This window comes from Montipora capricornis, chromosome 14 (assembly GCF_036669925.1).
Source record: "Montipora capricornis isolate CH-2021 chromosome 14, ASM3666992v2, whole genome shotgun sequence".
Taxonomy (NCBI): Eukaryota; Metazoa; Cnidaria; class Anthozoa; order Scleractinia; family Acroporidae; genus Montipora; species Montipora capricornis.
The window spans coordinates 9,703,873-9,722,053 of NC_090896.1; the positions used below are offsets into that span (position 1 = coordinate 9,703,873).

The window sequence follows — 18,181 nt, forward strand, 5'->3', positions numbered from 1 at the left end:
ATCGAACCAGCCCCCTTCAGAAATGTAGACATCTGGATTTATCCCCATTCTCCCCTCGGCTCGCTTGCGTGACCGAAACGGACGGTTCGACTGACTGAGAAGGGACTGCCAGCCATACATTTCACACCTATTTGTGGCGTTCGCTTGTACGATTGCTACCATATTTACATTTCTTTCCGCGCTACTTCGTTAAAAAAATAAACCCTCTCTTGTAGTCATTGATTCAAATCGAAGAAACACTGAGTACGAACGTAGTTAATGCACTATGGTGCGAACAATCGGATCGAAAGACAAACCTGAAAAATTCCTGAAAGTTCAGACTTTAACGTAACGATTTTTTCGGCCTTGTTTTCCGTACTGTCCTATTTACGTTCTTTGCGCTCAAAGTGCAGTTCAAATACACTCGCAATACTTTAATATTTTTCTTCGTCTTTATATATTTCCACAGCGCTTTCAGTTTTAGAAGAAACGACACCATACCTTTGCTAAGCACTCGCATTTTGACTAGTGGGAGTGCAAATGCATACTCAAGAAGAGGAAACAAATGTTTCTGCAGGCCCTAGTAAACAGTTTCAACCTTTGCCTTTTTATTTTGTTGAACGATGTTGACTGTGGGGTGGACAAACGGTTCCAACACATCTACACTTGATTCAACAAAGCTTCACGAGAGGCCCGGTATTCAGTCCCATGCTGCGGCCGCGTTTGTTGCTATTGATACGGTCTTGTTACTATGGATATGGACATGGATACGTCACTGAGACCGATTAGTGCGCAGGCGCATACCCGACAATGTTTAAAGAGGCGGGAAAACGTCTTCAACTTCATTCAACATTCGCGATAACAAACGAAATGTTGAATGGTTGTTAAAGCAAACTTTAAACAGGTTTTAAACTCATTCAACTTCGATTCAACAAGTTTCATACCCTGATCCCAGAGGTTTTCTTGAGCCGCGAATCCGCGAGAAGAGAAAAACGACTGGTTACCTTGGACTTAAATCTCACTTTCATGCAGACGTCAGCTTTCAAACGTGTGAAATTGATCACCATAAAAGCTTCGTACCCTGTGAGCAAATTGTATTGATGCTCCCAGGGGAGAATCTACACAGCGCCAATTGGTTCCGCTGTAACTCGCACGTGATCTCCAGATGACAGTTACAAAGGGAAATGAATGTGTGACTCGTTTCAGCAAGTAGCCAAAAAAATGTCTACGCAGGAGGCTAGAGTAACGAAGACTCGAGTCACGAACAAAATTCAAATCAGGAGGGGAAAGTCACGCAAGCATCAGTGCCAAGACAGTACCACTTGCGATACACGTATATCATGTTGAAAATATTGTTTTATGGACGAGAAAGCTTTTCAGCGTGAAAAATTGGTAATATAAAAGCAGGGAATAAAATAATGAGATTGAATAATGGCAACTCCGCAACTCCGCATGCTTATGAAAGGCGCAATAAGACACTGCAATGCCAAGACAAGTAGTGTAAACTGTGCATAAAATAAAGAAGTTTAATTCGCTTTCTTGCCAACCTTTCTACCGTGGGTGGAAAGAAGGCGTTTTCCTTTTTATTTTATTTCGTCTCACATATAATCATGCACTGCAAGGATGGACAAATACACGCGCTTCAAAAGATTTTCAAATACACTTTGTATAAATCCTGTTACTCCTACAAGCATACACCAACTTTGTAATGAGCTAAAATGCTATTTCATAGCCCCTTTAAGGAAAACGAAAGATGAGCAGTGATTATATCGGCACCAACGTTTGACGCGAATACGCCGAGTATGTTTTTTCCCGCACAAGCTTTGCCAAGTACGTTTTTGAATCAAAATTTATAAATATTTAAGAGAAAAAATTGTGGTTAGGACTGCAGCATTGATCTTCGATGTTCTTTGTTTCTTTAAAATTTACTTGTAGAGGTTACTATATATGTTCTCACGAACAATCATGCACTATGAGGATGAATCTTCTTCGAAGATTTTGAAACGACTATATTACATTTTTACATTCGGCACCAAGTTGAACGTTCGACACGAATTTTTGCCCCCGCATAATCTGTGTCAAGTACATTTATCAATAAAAATCTATCAATATATTTAACCAGGAATTGTGGTTCTGGCTAAAGCGTTCATCTTGGATGTTGTTTGTTGTTTGTTGTTTTAGAGGATATCCTCTAGCTTCCTATACCCAGGTATTTTCGAATGCGATGGGAGATATCAAGAGAGGACGAGGTAAGACTGAGAACGGATCCCCATGCTCCATCATAGTTCTTTAAAATCTATTTTTAGTTTCGCAGAGCTATTTTAAGTTCTCCTTCCCAATGCCGTACATACTTGAAAATTTTACTCCTTACAACAGGCCAATCAGGTGCTCTCTAAAAAATAGCAGCGTGGGTGAACCATGCGCTAAAATTAGATTTAAAAAAAAAAATCTCTTTGGACTGACGAGTTCCATGTATGAGGGATCCACTATCTTAACTTATCTGCTCTTGGATATATCCTTGATTAATTAAACTGACCGTTGATTCTGAGCATGCGCATGAGGAAAAAATCTCTTTAAACCTGATGACGGTGCTCAGAACTAAAGACTCGGGCACACTGGTACCCTGACCTAAAGGTGGTGGCTAATGTCATTTTAAGTGAAAGAAAAATTGAATTAATCGTTTTGACTCCGACTACATTCTACTTTCTAATGGGTACAGCGTTTGTCACTAGGTCACCGTACAAGAATATTGAAACACGTTTTCCTTTTTCCCGTTCAAACGAACGGGGGACAATAAAGGACGACAAAAATACTCTATTAAATCGGAAATAAAGCATACCTGCCGCGTAACTGGGGCAGTGCGCATGCGTCAGTGCACAGATTGCAGTTATTCGAATTTTGTTACCTCAAATGTAAAGACAGAGAAGATTATATGTTTGGAGGGCTCCAAAAATAAGGATCGGTTGCAGTATTTACTAGGCCCCAGTTGTTGAAAGGCCGGATAACTTTATCCGGTGGATACTCCAAACGTTTTGTCCACGCCTTTACTTACATGTGCTTACGATGTGCATATCAACGGTTACGTGCCCAAATTCAAATACCTATGCACAGATTGAAACTGTCGGGTAGTGACTTATCCACCAGATAAAGTTACCTTGCCTTTAAGCAACTGAGACCGGGTGTTAAATCTAGTTAAGTTGATCATGTTACTGATCATCGATGGCCACGTGCACTTTCCGCAATTCGCCAGCGAACTGATGCATGACTTGTCACCTCTCCGACTCTGGGATATCTTCGTATGATACAAGGCCGAGTTCTTTCATTATATGCCAATTAAAGTTTGCGAAACCCATATTTGTGAGACACCGCATGAGCTCTTGGCTTGTTGCTTGGGACGTAAATCTTTGGTACCATTTTCTGAGTGCAAATCGACAGCATTCCTTTGGAGAGACTTCGTTCTCCTGTAATTCGACAATATCAGATTCTGGAATCTTTGGTTCGAGATCTCTTGCCAGAGTTATCCAAGAAGTTCCTTTTTGCATTTTCTCGGCAACCACATCACAAATGCGACAACTGATTTGTTCGTTGATCTTGGCTCGAGCTAATGCAGGGCAAATTCATATTAGGTTAACGGTTTAGATACGTCCAGAAATGCAAGGAATGATTTTGTTTAAATGCACCTAAACTCAAATATTTTTGGTCTACAATGTTGATCTCCCCACCGAAAGCAAACATATTTGACGATTCAAAATTTAGCTTTTTATCTGCCGGGAAGACGCGCAAAGTTATCAAAACTAGCAGTAATTTGGACCCACGTCACAAACTGCTTTGCAATGGAAAATTTCTTCCAAAACAGCAATGCAAAGCTGTTCAGTTCAGTTCAGTTATTGTCTTCCATGATGCGTATCTGACGCTTTGACGTCCAGCTCCACTTGGAAGTTGAGATTCTTCTTCATGAGGTTGGTGAACTCTGCTTTATTCTGCGTTGCCTAATAGCTAAGCAGCAATACAAAGCTGTTCAGTTCAGTTCAGTTCAGTAGTTATTGTCCTCCATGATACGTATCTAACGCTTTGACGTCCAGCTCCACTTTAAAGTTGAGATTGTTCTTCATGAGGCTGGTGTGCTCTGCTTTATTCTACGTTGCTTTCTAGGCTCTGAACTTTGACACATTCAGGATTTCAGAAATTTTACACAACGGGGGTCTGTAATACTTGCATTGAGGTCTTTCAAATAGAACGCGATAAAATCGCGTAGTGGAGGTGTACCGACTATCCTCTCACAGTCTGGACGTAAAAATTTGAACCTAAAATCGCCAGGGTTTTGAGTTTTTTTATTGAATCCACCCCGTATCATCCTCCGTGGGAATTTATTTAGTTTGGTCATTTCAAAAGATTTTGGCAGTATCGCTTGTGTCGCGTAGATTAGCCTGGACCTGACGCATGACTTCAGAAGCTGGCGGCGCGCCTTTATTTTCAGATTGTGACGTAAAATCGAGAGTAGACCCATGCCTCTCACAACACGATCGTGGGTCCAAATTTCTTCAAATTTTGCCAAGTTCACGTGGCTCGCACAGCACAGAAGGAGGCAGTGTGGCCCAGTGGTTGGGACGCTTGTCTTGAGATCCGGGGATCCCAGGTTCAAGACACGTTCTGACCACTCGTTGAATTTGATCCTGATTGTCCCTGGTTCAACTTCCCACCTGCACTTGTAAATAGCCACCTATTTTGCCTCCGGCCGGTTGGGATTCTAAACAGTTGTTGTTGTTCAGTTCCGTCGTTTCGTTGTGTTTCATTGGCCCTGAAAAGCGCCTATGGGGAGCGGTCAATTAAGTATGTATTGTATTATTGTACAGAAAAAACAAGAATTTCTGGGTAACAATTTGCTTCGGATGGGGACACTTATATTAGGAACAAAAATATTTGAGTTTAAGTGCACTTTTAGTGTCACGAGGTCTCCCATTTCCCCCCTTCCCACATTTCACAATGTATCCTTATATACAGATGTCATATGACCCTAGTTTAATGGCATGGCTTCCACGAGTCTGCCATAGCTCAGTGATAGAGCATCCCAACTAGTAATTGGAAGGTGGTAGATTCCACGACATTATCGTTCTAACCGAAACACATTTGAACAATTCTATCTCTGACAGCGAAGTCCTTCCTAACAATTATTTGGTATTTAGACGAGATCGTAAATCTAATGGATGCAATGGAAGAGGCTTGCTGATTGCTGTGCGGGACCCACATTACAGCCACTCCTCGAGAGTCTCTTCAAACTGAATCTGAATTTATTTTTATCGATATTTTATTCTCTGATGATCGTGTTACTACTTTAGGAGTCTTCTACCGACCCTCCACCCCCCCCCCCAACGAAGGAACGATTCCCCCCCCACCCCACCCTCAACGAAGAAACGAAGCCTCTTGAGAATTTGCAAACTGCCCCCCAAGAAATTGGTTTGAGAAATGATTTGATTTTGGTCGGACACTTTAACTTCAGTATGATTGATTGGCGAAATACTTGTGCGCTAAAAAATTCAGCAAATTACATTCTGCGGTTGGACATTGTTCAGGGCAATTTCTTTACCCAGTTAGTAGATAGCCCTACACGAGAGGCGAATATTTTGGATTTAGTCGTGGTATCGAATACTGACATTGTTGACAATTTGATTGAAGGAGATCCCTTTTCTGAACATAGCGCTGTCACCTCAATTCCATGCTGAGCTTACGAACGCCGCAAATTAAACAAGGCGATCTACTGTTACTCCAACGCAGACTGGGCTTATCTTCGAGAGCTGCTCACTTACAAACCCTGGCACTGTTCATTTTTAGAGGATAACATTGATATTATCTGGTCTGCATGGTCTGACCTGATATTTACTGCAATCGACGAGTGTATTCCGAAACGACAAATACAAACACGGAAAAACGCTCCATGGATCACCTGAGAGCTAATTAAGTTATGCACGAAGAAAAGGAAGCCTTACAAGAGAGCCAAAAGATCTGGATTACAAAATGATTGGAAAGTATATCGTGATCAGGACAACTTGAAGATCTTGAATCTTACTGGATCTTACTGCGTTTGCGTATACCACTCATTCTTGTGCTTATCCCACAAGTGAGAACCAGGCTTAAGCAAGGAGGACGGCAACGGCAACGGCAATAACAACACAACCACAAAACAATGATCTTATTGGTTAAAAGGGGAAAAATAATCGTGCTGCACGTGCGGCACGCATTTTAGCACAGACTTTTGTGGTACTCTGCATAACGACGACGTGAAATCATCAAATAGGCCATTCTACAGTTGTTTGCTCAGCGACCTAGCCTGTGAATGGCTGCGAGGCTGCCGGTGATCTTGTATTGATACAGTCCCCACTGCTTTTATCACGAAAATTGTGTTGTTGTAATTCTTATTAGTCCATATTACAACAGTGCGAAGGTTTTGTATTAAAACAGAGTCAATGGCTGCCTCGCTTCCATTCTTAGGCTAGGTAACTTAGGTACGACTGTAAAATGGTCTTTGACGACAACATAAGCATACCGAAACAGAGAAACTTCTATTCTCTATTTTTACAGCTCCTCCATTTTGTTCTTAGGATACTTCGCCCACCTTGTACGACTTGAACGAGATCGAATAATCGCGACAGACTTATGATAAAGCAAAGGGGACGTATTCGTAAATCTCGCAGTCGTGTATCTTAAAGTAGGGAGTTTAAGAAAAGACGACGGCTACGGCAACGACACAAAGCAAGAATGTGATTGGTTAAAAGAGGAAAAATACTCGTGCTGCACGTGCAGCACGAATTTCCGTGCATTTCTTTGCCGTACTTCACCAAACCAACAGCTTGAAATCACCAAATTTTATGATGACAACGTGAGCATATAACAATGAAACATTCATTTATTTTAAAACCGTTCGTACCCAGTCCAGTTATAGGACAGTTCGCACGTATTGTACAATATGATCAAGACGGAATAATCGCGAAATACTTGCGATAGCGATAAGTTATATTTTGGACTGACGTTTTCGTTGCCGTAGCCGTAGTCTTTGCTTCTCCATTCCGCTGTCGTCAGTAGGGAGAAGGGAGTTTAAAAACTCCCTACTCCCTACAGACGACAGCGGAATGGAGGAAAACCCATCGCAAGTATGGAAACAAGTCGTTGCGGAAATCGTCCTCCATCAACGTATAGAATGCAAAGAACACTAATAATCTTACTAGTCGTCTGTCTTTACGAAACCCTACGCACCTTCAAGAAGACGATCTCTTATATGCTTCAGGCCCTCACCACCTGCTTCTAGCCTACTGACGATCTTGTCAAAGCACCTTTGCTTGTGTTCCTGAGGCAGCTTCGAAAGTTCCGCTAGAAATTTTTCCTTTACATCTATTAAACCCATTATCGACTTCCTCGACAATTCCACGTGATCCTCGTAAATTTGCTTTTTATTGATCTCGTTTAGCACTCCACAGCACGCAGTGAGGATGCCATACGGATCATCAAAAGGAGCCTCATCAAATGTGGTATCACGAAGACGCAAACCAAAGAATTCCACAGGTGTTTTCTGCCGAAGATTAATAAAACACATTCAATAAAATTGTCCATTGAGGAAAGTCGCCGTTTTATTTTTGTGTGGGGAGGAGCGTAGCGTGACGCCGGACACAAAGAACGGCTGCGTAGGAGACTAGAGGAAAGTTGGGCCCTGTCTCCTTATTCGGACATTTCTCAGCCGCACACATTATCAGCCGACATACCACCCACCTGAAGGGGTTTATTTACTAAATAGATGGTTTGCAACCACTATCTTGAGACACAGAAAACAATGCTGCAATGTGCAATTGCTGGTGGACGAAAAAAGGAAGCTAATGAGAGATTTTTTGTTTTCGTCCACAAGCATGGCGGCGATGACGTAACATGAAAACCACCTACACTTTAACGCGCCCTTCCATGTACAGGTGTACATGTCAATAAATATCATATTCTACTGTACTGAAAATAGAGAGTTTTCGTCCAGATGACCAGAATTTTAACAATTGAGTTCAATTCGCGAAAAAAATATTTCGCTTCTCCGACATGGCTGCCGTGACGTAATGTGAAAACACTCTATAAGGTGAAGGGTTTTCTTTCGTTCACGTCAAAGAGTATTTTTTACACACTTACGTCAGGATCAGCTCTTTGGGGAGGTAGTGTCACCTCCAGTTCACACAACATATCGTCTTCGTCTCTTTCTTGGTTCTTGAAGAATGAAACTATCAGGTCTCCTCGATTCTCAACACGAATTTTAAGGCCCTTCAGAAAGGGTTCGTCTTGAAGGCTAAAAGTAAATGAAGTGTCAGTCCTCACGGTCCAAAACATGCTACAAAACCCTTTTATACATCGTTAATTTTGAGTAATGTTGCAGCATTTTAAAAGGCATGCTCTCAACGAAGATTGAAATCAATGAGACAATCTGGTGCAAAGTGTTTTCTGACAGATATTAGATGCGTTCGCTGGGCTGACGAGTGCGGGAAAAGAGAGCTCTGCCATGGATCGACACTTACTTTGATTCAACCGCCGTCCACGACCTTCACTTGAGCCCACTCTGTCTCGCGCATTCCTTTACAGTAATTCCCCTGTTGTTAATTGAGCCCGTACAAGATGTGAAGTATCACGTGAGGATTCGGTCGCTAGGTAACCGTCGCGCATGCTCAACAGAGTAGGTTTCAACCCATGATAGAGGTCTCTTTTCCCGTACTCGTAAGCCCAGCGAACGCGAAAGAAAAGAGACCTCTGCTACCAGGAAACGACCAAGGGTACGGCAACGACAACGCCACAAAACAACGTTATTGGTTAATTAAAACCAGCAAAATAGTCGTGCAGCACGTGCGACAAGCATTTTAGTGCATTTCAATGCCGTACTCCTCAAATCACCAATAGCAATGTTTTTCGTGACGTCACCCATTGTTATTAATGATGCCAAAACCTAATTGGCTTTGGATACAAAGACTTCTTTTGTTCCATGATTGGCAAATTTTAAATATCAAGAAATGTGACGTCAATGTTTGTAAACAAGAAATATCGCTATTTCCAGGTTTTGACGACAACGCAAGCATACAACAAAGGCCACTTACTTTCTATCTTTACCTTCAAATCGTTCGTACCAATCTTGGCCTAAGATTCACTTTTTTCAGTTCACTTTCAAATTTGCCGGGCGCCGCCATTTGAACGATTGTGACGTGTTACGGTTTGCCTTTATTGTTTTCACGCAAATAGTTTTTGTTTTGAAACAATAGGGCAACCACGACGCGTCACATTTATTCAAGATGGCGGCTTACGCGAAATTTGAAAAACAAAACAAGTGTTTTTGAGTCTCGCTCCTAGGAGTCAATGGGTTAAAGAGAACATAGTTTTTGAGTTGGTGTGGCGGTTGTTGACATTAGACAGAGTAAAATATATGAAGTCTTACTCCTAGGAGCCAATTTGTTAAAGGGGGCACAGTTCTAACATCTTTCATTCTACGTTTCTTCAGCAAACCTTGGAGCCGAGAAAATTATCTCACCTGACGTGAAATTTCCGTAAGCGTTTAGGAAATCTAGCGGCGACAACATTTTCGGGATCGGATAGGAACATGAAAGCTTTGTTGTTAAAATACATGGGCTCATCTGAGCTTCCATCTCCTATCATAACATTATCTTTCTTGCTCTCGCTTTCTTCTACCTCTGGTTTTTTACACGTTGGCGAGCAGTACAGCCTTAACTCCGATGGACAGCGCAAACGAGTGTCTCTGGGAACAAACGCTAGAAAAGATGCTGCTTTTGGTACAGAATCCAACTTCTTGACTTCTGGTTCCACAGCTTGATCAATAACAGCGCCAGGGCCTCCACCCAACGGTAGTTTGTTCCGACACCAATCAACCAAAGTCCACAAACTGCAACAAGAGGGAGTTGTTGTAAGGCATGGACGTGGTAAAGAATTCGACACTCCTGCTTATATCTCCGTCATTCAGGGGTGATCTGAAAACGTAAGAGTCCTTCTGCGCGTTTCCTGGAAATCTGGGATGCAACTGTGACAGTGGTGAAAAACCACGCCTCTAACCAATGTCACCGGGTTCGAATCCCAGACACAAGTCATGTGCCTACAAATTTTCAAATGCAACTATAGACGCTTAAGGTGGAATGCACCCGTGGGAAGGATGACAAACTAGTTGCTAGGCGACGGACGAAAGGACAATTAAAACGTCCTAGGCAACTACAATAGTTTCACATCCTTCCTAAAGGACATACTTAAACATCAATGGTCGCCTTTGAAAATTGTAGGGGCGCATGACTTTGTAAAGCCCACCGACCAGCGGGACACATTGTCCAATTAGGACCTAGAGAAACGACGTAGCTCGCCAGGAGTTCTGATTTTTCAGTAGATAAAACTAATCGGTATCACCTTCTTTACAAAGATGGCAAACAAAAGTATGAAGAAATTCTTGTCGTACAAGAAAAGCAGGGGGGGAAATCTCCGGGAACCAATTTCTTGAAAGTCCCGCAACTTTCAAGGCCTTTTTCGGGTATCATAAATTTTTCAGCAATTAAACTTAACAATCATTTTCCGTTTCGCTATCTTGAAGTAATGTTTTAAAAACGAGCAGCAGTGTGTTTTATCGGGTCTATAAACGGGTGATGTAGCAGCTGATCCAAAGATCACTCGCCATTGGTTTGCAACCCTTACCCCAAACAATAGCTAAAACAATGGAAAGAATGACATGTCATTGTTTCGTGCAAGGGTTGCAAACCAATGGCGAGTAATCTTTGGATCAGCTGCTACACTACTGCTAAAAACATTCAGCTACGCCTCGTGTTTTTAGACCCGATAAACCCCTGCTGCTAAGTTTTTGAACAGTTTCAAAAGCATTCCACAAAAAGCGTGTCCCTCTGGAGTCCGGACAAAGGTTAAATTGTGAGAGGAGAACATCAGCATACAAGAAAAACAAGCTATGTCTTCTTAGTATGTTTTATATAAGGAATTCTAATGAGGAATGTTTCATTAGTTATAAAGCTCGTGCACGTGACGACTTATCGGTGACCTGATTGTCTAATCCACTCATGAATTATTAATGAACTTTCGGAAACGTGTTAAAAAAGACCAGCTAAAATCGAAACAAGCGGATTAAAGTTTCTTAACTGGCTTTTCAGGCCCAAAACTGGAAAGGTTCCGGGGACCTTCAAGAAAAAAGAATACACAAGAGCAAAAAAGTCATCTCAACTTTGCTTTGACACTTACACTGAAAAGTGCGTGACTTCAAATGTGATGATATCTCCGTCAAATCTCGGAGGCGTCTCAAGTTTGTCTGTTATCTCAATCCACTCTTGCTCCTCAGGGCTTGATTCTTTCAAGAGGACACGAACACGGACTATTGACATATCGATGTCTCTTCTCCTGCAACGTTCTCCCAAACGCAATGGAAGCTGGATGGTTACAGGCTTCAGAAACTCAACTGCTTTTGGACTCGTTATTCGCAATATCGGTCCTGGCAAAATTTCCTTCTTCTTGAACAATTTTTGGGAAACTTCTTGAAGCTGAGTAAAATGGAAAATAAAGCAATAAATTACAGAAATAGTAATGTTTACTAATGTAATCATATGATGTCGAATGCAATTTGGAATAAATAAGCAAGAATATTATTTTTCAAAGACGAACACGAGCTCATGCATTTCTGTGCATTCTTATTGGCTAAGAGAAATGCAATTTTCTGGTAACAGTGCAGCAGAGGTAATTCAGTGCAAAAAGAGGTAACAAACGAAGAATTACTTTCGTACTAAAAAAACCTGGAAGACTTAAGTCTTACATGTTTGTGTTCCTTTGAAAAAGAAACGGCATCCACGTCTGTATTCCCTTGGTAATAGACAATTTTACAGTTGTGTCCTTAGTAACCTGGCCACAATCTCGACTCCAGAGCTCTTCTTTTACCTGAGGGAGAGAAGAGCTCCGGGGAACCTTAAAACAAAGTGTCTTCTCATTGGTTTTCCTGAACAACAATCAAAAGCGTATCTAATTGGTGCATTCATGTTAGCACGAGGAGTGAGCAGGCGCCGTAAGGCTCAAATAGCCAATTTTTACCTAGAGTTTCCCAGAGCAGTGTAAGCAGCTTTTGTCTAAGTGATTGCTTCAGTTGTTTAGTATTTTGTTTTTGGCTTGAGTATAACGAGGCAATCACATTATTCATGGCTTCATGGCTTACATTGTTCAAAAAATATATATATATATTCATGGCTTGCATTCACGTGATTAGACGGCCATGGTGGTGTACAAAACAAAAGCAAAATGTCCCTCGAGTTTGAGCCAAATTACCGCGCGGTGGCCTCATGGTTAGTGTGCTCGACTCCGGATCAAGTGGTCCGGGCTCGGGTTCGGGTTCGGGACATTGTGTTGTGTTCTTGGGCAAGACACTTTACTCTCACGGTGCTTCTCTCCACCCAGGTGTATAAATGTGTACCGGCGAATCTATTGCTGGGGGTAACTCTGCGATGGACTAGCATCCCATCCAGAGGGGAGTAGAAATACTCCTAGTCGCTTCATGCTACGGAAACCGGAGATAAGCGCCGGCCTGATGGGTCTTCTAGGCTAGGCTCGTAGCAGACTTTACCTTACCCAATTCCCAAAAGACTTTTTCGCTATTGTTCAGTACACCAACATAGCTGCGATGATGTCAGTTGCAAGCCAAGGATACATTGAGTTACGAGGGCTGTTACATGACTCGAAAAATCGAGCCGACGTTTCAAATTCTTTCTGACCAACTCGAACATGCGCGTTGCATAGCACGGTCCCTCTAAACACGGGTAATTGACACATGTGACAGGCTAACCTTGACAATGACTTCAAATGATTCATCTTGTCGAAGCGCATTTTGCGGAAAAGATATTCTTGCAAGTGGAAAGTCAGGCCACACTAGTTCGCTTTCCAGACTTGTGATGGTATGTTCATGCGATCTTAGACGACAGACCACTACGAACGTCGAGCATTGTGTTATCTTAGTGATAGCCACAGGAAAGAGGAAGTCTGGAACGTCACCAGAGCCAGCGTGGTCTCCCTTAATGTCTGAAAAAAAGCTTCGAGTTATTGACTTGTGTTAACCACGGAGAATGGAGACATGTTCCACTGAGCTGTAGTGTGCATATTTGGTCAAACTGGCTTGGGTTGATCAAAAGATGGACAATGCTATCAGTAGTGTATAGCTGAGTTGGTTTTCATAGCAGTCATGCGCAGAATCAGGGGTGATTATCTTAGAGCGGTTTTCAATTGAGTGTCGAAATTAAATAGCGAATTTCTTTGGTTTTGCATTACTTCACTCAGTAATTGCTTAAAAGTTATCCTGCCATTTTTTCAACCAATCAGAAGTGAAACCGAAACCAATCGTGGCTCGCGCGTGCACATTTTCCCGCGCTTTGTGTCGGCTAGGTATAATTACTTCAAGTTTTGACTGGTTCACTGGATTGTCTACGTCCTTTTTGATTGGCCAAAGCATTACTTTGATTTTGGTTTTACTACACTCCATTGAAATTCGCTCCACTAATCTTAATCAGCATTATTAACATTTTTGTGCAAACAAGCTACATTTCAGGCGGAACAATTTCTAAGCAGATTTTAAAACCGACGACAGCTGGCCCAGTTGGTGGAGCATCGGACGTTGTGTGAGAGATTGCGGATTCACAATACTCAGGGTCTGAAAAATAACTGAGGAGAAAGTGCTGTCCTTGTAATTTCACCTGCAAATGGTTAGACTTTCAAGTCTTCTCGCATAGGGACTATAAACCATAGACCCCGTCTCTCAATCCTTCATGTTAATCCACACTGTGGGCCGTTTAAGAACCCACACACCAGGGGGGAGACCCCGGTGTTGGTGGTCTATCTCTCACAGAATTGTAAACCGCAAAGAGACTTTATTTGATTTGTGCGGTATAAAATTATGATCACTTTATAGAAATCTCAAGGTTATTTAGACGAGCACGAGTGCTCTGCTAATTGGGGAGACTACAAATCAACGGAAACCAAAACAAATCAAATCAAATGCTGTGAGGAGAGAGGAAAACCGGAGTACTTGAGGAAAAACCTTTCGGAGCAGGGTAGATAACCAACAAACTCAACCCAAATACAGCAACGAATATGGGAATTGATCCCCGGGCCACATTGGTGGGAGGCAAGTGCTCTTACCACTGCGCCAGGCCTGTTCCCCAAAACAAACAAACCACTACCATTACCAATCTATACTGTGAAAGTAAGGGAGCGTTTACACGAACGCGGTTTCACATAGACACGGTTTAACGACTTTGAAACCGCGTCAAAATCGATGCGGTTTGGAAGTGTTTACACGGAACCGTTTTCGCCAGAGAATCAAAGCCTTGATGGTATAAGCGAACGCTGCACAACGTGCTGAATTCACCATTTGAATCTTACAATAGAAATTTCGCGCTAAAATAGTAACCGTATTCAAATCGATGCGGTTTCGCCCTTTAAACGGCAGATGAAACCGAATCGTTTTGAAAGCGCTACACTTCTGGCAGTGATTTCAAATCGACCCAGTTTGGCCAACAGTCTTGATCGGTGGCGTATAAACAGAAGGCGTAATCGCATCGAAAACGATGCGGTTACAAATGAAAACGCGTTCGTGTAAACGCTGCCTAAAACACACGGTCCCTTTCTAGACAAGACTTGCATCCGTCGTCTGCTGTTACTTGGTTCAGGTAACAAAAACCACTTTACTATAATCACAAAAAAACTCAATCAATTCTCACCATGCTTTGTGCGCAAATCCTCCGTTTCAACAATATCGTCCCACTCATTGGTTTCACTGTTGATCAAAGTTTTAATCACCACTTCATAACCCCTAAGATTTGCGGCACAGTGTGGAATGACTATTGTGACAGCTTCATTGAAATGCTGAATGCTCGGACTGTCCACTGCTGATAGCTCAATGACATCACTGACAATGTCCTCCTGATGAAGGAGAGGCGGACAACGAGCACGAGGATTCCATCTAAGAAGTTTTAATATTCTGTCTTCAGACACTGCGCCAGAAGGGAAGATTACATGTACGGCAACTTCCTTGGGGTCCCACCGTGTCCCTTCTTTGACAACTTCTCCACTGAAAATGTCAAACAACAGAGTTGACCAACTATGCCCATTCGTACCGATCTATGGGCAGCGAGCCTACCTCGTTAGTCAGGCCTAAAATTACCCATCTCCTAACAAATTACAAACACGCCAGGGATCATCCAAATCACTGAAAAAACACTGTGTAACACAGAAACTCGTCAATTTTCAAAACCATCCTTATATATTAACTATGCATTGTCATGCATTTTTTTTTAAAGAAAAATACAACTGAGAGTTAAGAGATATCGCCGGATGATGACTCGGGGATATTAGGAAAAAATCTGAGTGCTCCTTCGTAAGAGCCGAACCTACGATCTTCCGATTACTTCCGGCGTGACTTCGGATGCTCTACCACCGAGCTATAGGAGTCCTCTGTAGCTCAGTGGCTCAGTGGTCGCAGCTTCGACTCCTGTAAAGGAGCACTCGGGATTTTTTCTGAGTATCCCCGAATCATCATCGATAAATAAGTCTCTTCATTTCATTCAAAGTGGTTAGCATTAAAATAGTGTTCGTCGAATTTTGAAATTGTTTAAACTTCGCTAAATTAAAGTTTTACCTACTGATGATGCAGCTTTGAAAGCTGTCGACCTTATATTTTTCTCAAATATGAAATATAATAATAACAACAACAACAATAATAATAATACCAAAACTTCTTAGCAGCACGAAGTAAGATATCGCTTTGATGATCCATACGATGTTTTTGAAATTCATATTTAATCAATACATGTTTCGGATGAAACATCATCCATCGTCAGTTGACAAATGAGAAATAAACTAAAGTTGAGCAATAAATAGTATAACAAAGTGAGATATAACATGAATAATTAAGGATGAAGGTTCTCGCCTTCATCCTTAATTATTCATGTTATATCTCACTTTGTTACACCATTTATTGCTCAACTTTAGTTTATTTCTCATTTGTCAACTGACGATGGATGATGTTTCATCCGAAACATGTATTGATTAAATATGAATTTCAAAAACATCGTATGGATCATCAAAGCAATAATAATAATAATAATAATAATAATAATAATAATAATAATAATAATAATAATAATAACAAAGCTTTAAGAACAAACTCGATCAAGCACAGCATAGATACGACCTCAGAGTCACCAAGATGTAGATTGTGTGGAGATGCCACTGAAACAGTACGACACATTGTCAGTGGACGTAAGAAGCTTGCCCAGAGAGAGTATAGAAAGCGCCGCGACAAGGTGGCCCTGCAGGTACACTAGGCGATGTGCAAGAAGTATGCATTGCAATTACAGTGTTCTCACCAGGATTTTGTCTTAAGGAGTCCAAGGGCCCCCTTTCCTGAAAAATACGGGCCCTGTGGGAGCTTAGGTGGGACAAAGTCACTTGCGCTCCATGACTAGAGCGGAAAACGTACTTCGTGATTTCTTTGTCCATTTCATCAAGGCACGTTCAAACTGGAACTCATGCAATGGTGGCCCTTCGACAATATTGTAAACGCATTTGATTTGTTTGCCTCGAGACAGATCTTACAGGTCGTGATCTTTTTGTCGGCATCATAGGCACGCCATGTGTATCGCAATCCACTCTGAAAAACACGGTCTTCCTTCAACGAAATAGCTTTTTTGCCTTGCTTGCTAAGCTGCCCTCTTACCAGCGAGCGTTTCAATGATCTCCTACACTTTCTTAAATCCTTGGTACTTTAAAGCGAAGGAAAGAATCTAATTTTCTCCGTACCACGAAGAATGACATGAGCGCGCACTCTAAATTATCTGTTACACGAAGTATCTACCGGATCCAAAATGGCGGCCAAGATGTCAAAGCTGCGCAACACTCATGTGACTGACGAAGACAAAAGTTAATAAAATTGAAGGCTTTGACAAAATGTTTCCTTCAGTTGAAGAAGCAAAGATCTGGAATTTCGCTGGAATCATTAAAAGACTGCTAACTTACGTCTAAAGTCTGTTTGGCTTGTAGCATTCTTGTGCGCACAAGTGAGCCCACTTGCATGGCTTTTAATGTGCCATTTCTATTTTTCCCGCAAGTGCGCGGCCTGGCGAGAACACTGCGATTCCCATGATTTTTAATGGCATAGGACAAACCGTAATTCCAAATTCCAAAGACTGTTTACCTGCATATAACAATGCTATCCTCATTCATGTCGCGAAAGGGACTCGAGAATTCATTTTCATCCTCAGATGAAACCTCGATTTCCTCGTCAGAAGTTAAATCGACCTCTTCGTCATCCTCAGATTCTTCAGATGTTACTTCTATCTCTTCGTCCTCCTTTTCCGACAAGGTTTGGTTTCCTTCTTCTTCTTCTTCCTCTCCACTGACACTCCCTTGTGCCAAGGCGGCTTCTTTAAATAAGGGCGCTTGGGGTTATAACATGAACGAAAGGAAGGTTACAAAATTGTGAAAGATGAATAACCAATCAAGAACGACAAAGAGCCACCTTCTAAGCGCAAAATAACGATAACATCATACCTTTTCAATCGACATGTTCAAAAAGCAAAATAAACATGGAGAAACTATTGGAAATTTTAGTTAAAATTCGAAGGATGTTTGAGAAATTTTATATGGGAATTTAAAAATGTCATGCGCATAAGTGTTAGAAATAGTACGAGGATGTGGCGTCTGTCAACAAGTATAGTTCAGCAAATAATATCAGGATTATTTAACACAATCTGGGAAGATTTATGTGCCGTATTCATTGGAAAATTTTGTCTACTTGCCAAAGAAATCGTTTTGTGTTAGATATGAGAATGCCAAAAAGCCCTTGCACCAAGAGACATGCAAATTCGTCAGTAATATCAAATGTCCTGCAATACCAAGATCATTGTTATCAAACATGAACACAATAGACACTTTGCATGACTGTGTCATGTGACCTTGTCAATCATAAAAAAATGGTCGTGGTACAAACTAGACGCCAGAAATGGAAAGAGCGTGATGAAATTAGTAAAAATAATATTTTTTAGACAACTGACGTTTAAGTGCGTAATTTTAGAGCGGTTTAAAGGTCTGAAAAATGTAAAAGACGTGTGTGCTGGATGGCAAAGCCTGTTTTCCTTATAAATCTCAGTTACTTTTTTCAGCATTA

General features: G+C 41.6%; 1 protein-coding gene across 3 annotated transcripts in view; it reads right to left on the minus strand.

Annotated features, from left to right (window-relative positions):
* Positions 1 to 1,482: 1,482 nt before the first annotated feature.
* LOC138032971 (uncharacterized) overlaps positions 1,483 to 18,181 on the minus strand; it is a 37,009-nt gene continuing 20,310 nt past the window's right edge. The window contains exons 4-11 of one of the 3 annotated variants that reach the window (XM_068880697.1): positions 17,210 to 17,435; positions 14,736 to 15,085; positions 12,809 to 13,041; positions 11,227 to 11,522; positions 9,515 to 9,883; positions 8,137 to 8,290; positions 7,228 to 7,540; positions 1,483 to 3,580 (exon numbers count right to left, since the gene is read on the minus strand). In XM_068880697.1, coding sequence (XP_068736798.1) covers positions 3,249 to 3,580; positions 7,228 to 7,540; positions 8,137 to 8,290; positions 9,515 to 9,883; positions 11,227 to 11,522; positions 12,809 to 13,041; positions 14,736 to 15,085; positions 17,210 to 17,435 — 2,273 coding nt within the window. In that variant the 3' untranslated portion in view covers positions 1,483 to 3,248. Of the gene's footprint in view, positions 3,581 to 7,227; positions 7,541 to 8,136; positions 8,291 to 9,514; positions 9,884 to 11,226; positions 11,523 to 12,808; positions 13,042 to 14,735; positions 15,086 to 17,209; positions 17,454 to 18,181 lie in introns of those variants that run through there. The other 2 variants (XM_068880696.1, XM_068880698.1) reach the window with 2 other exon arrangements.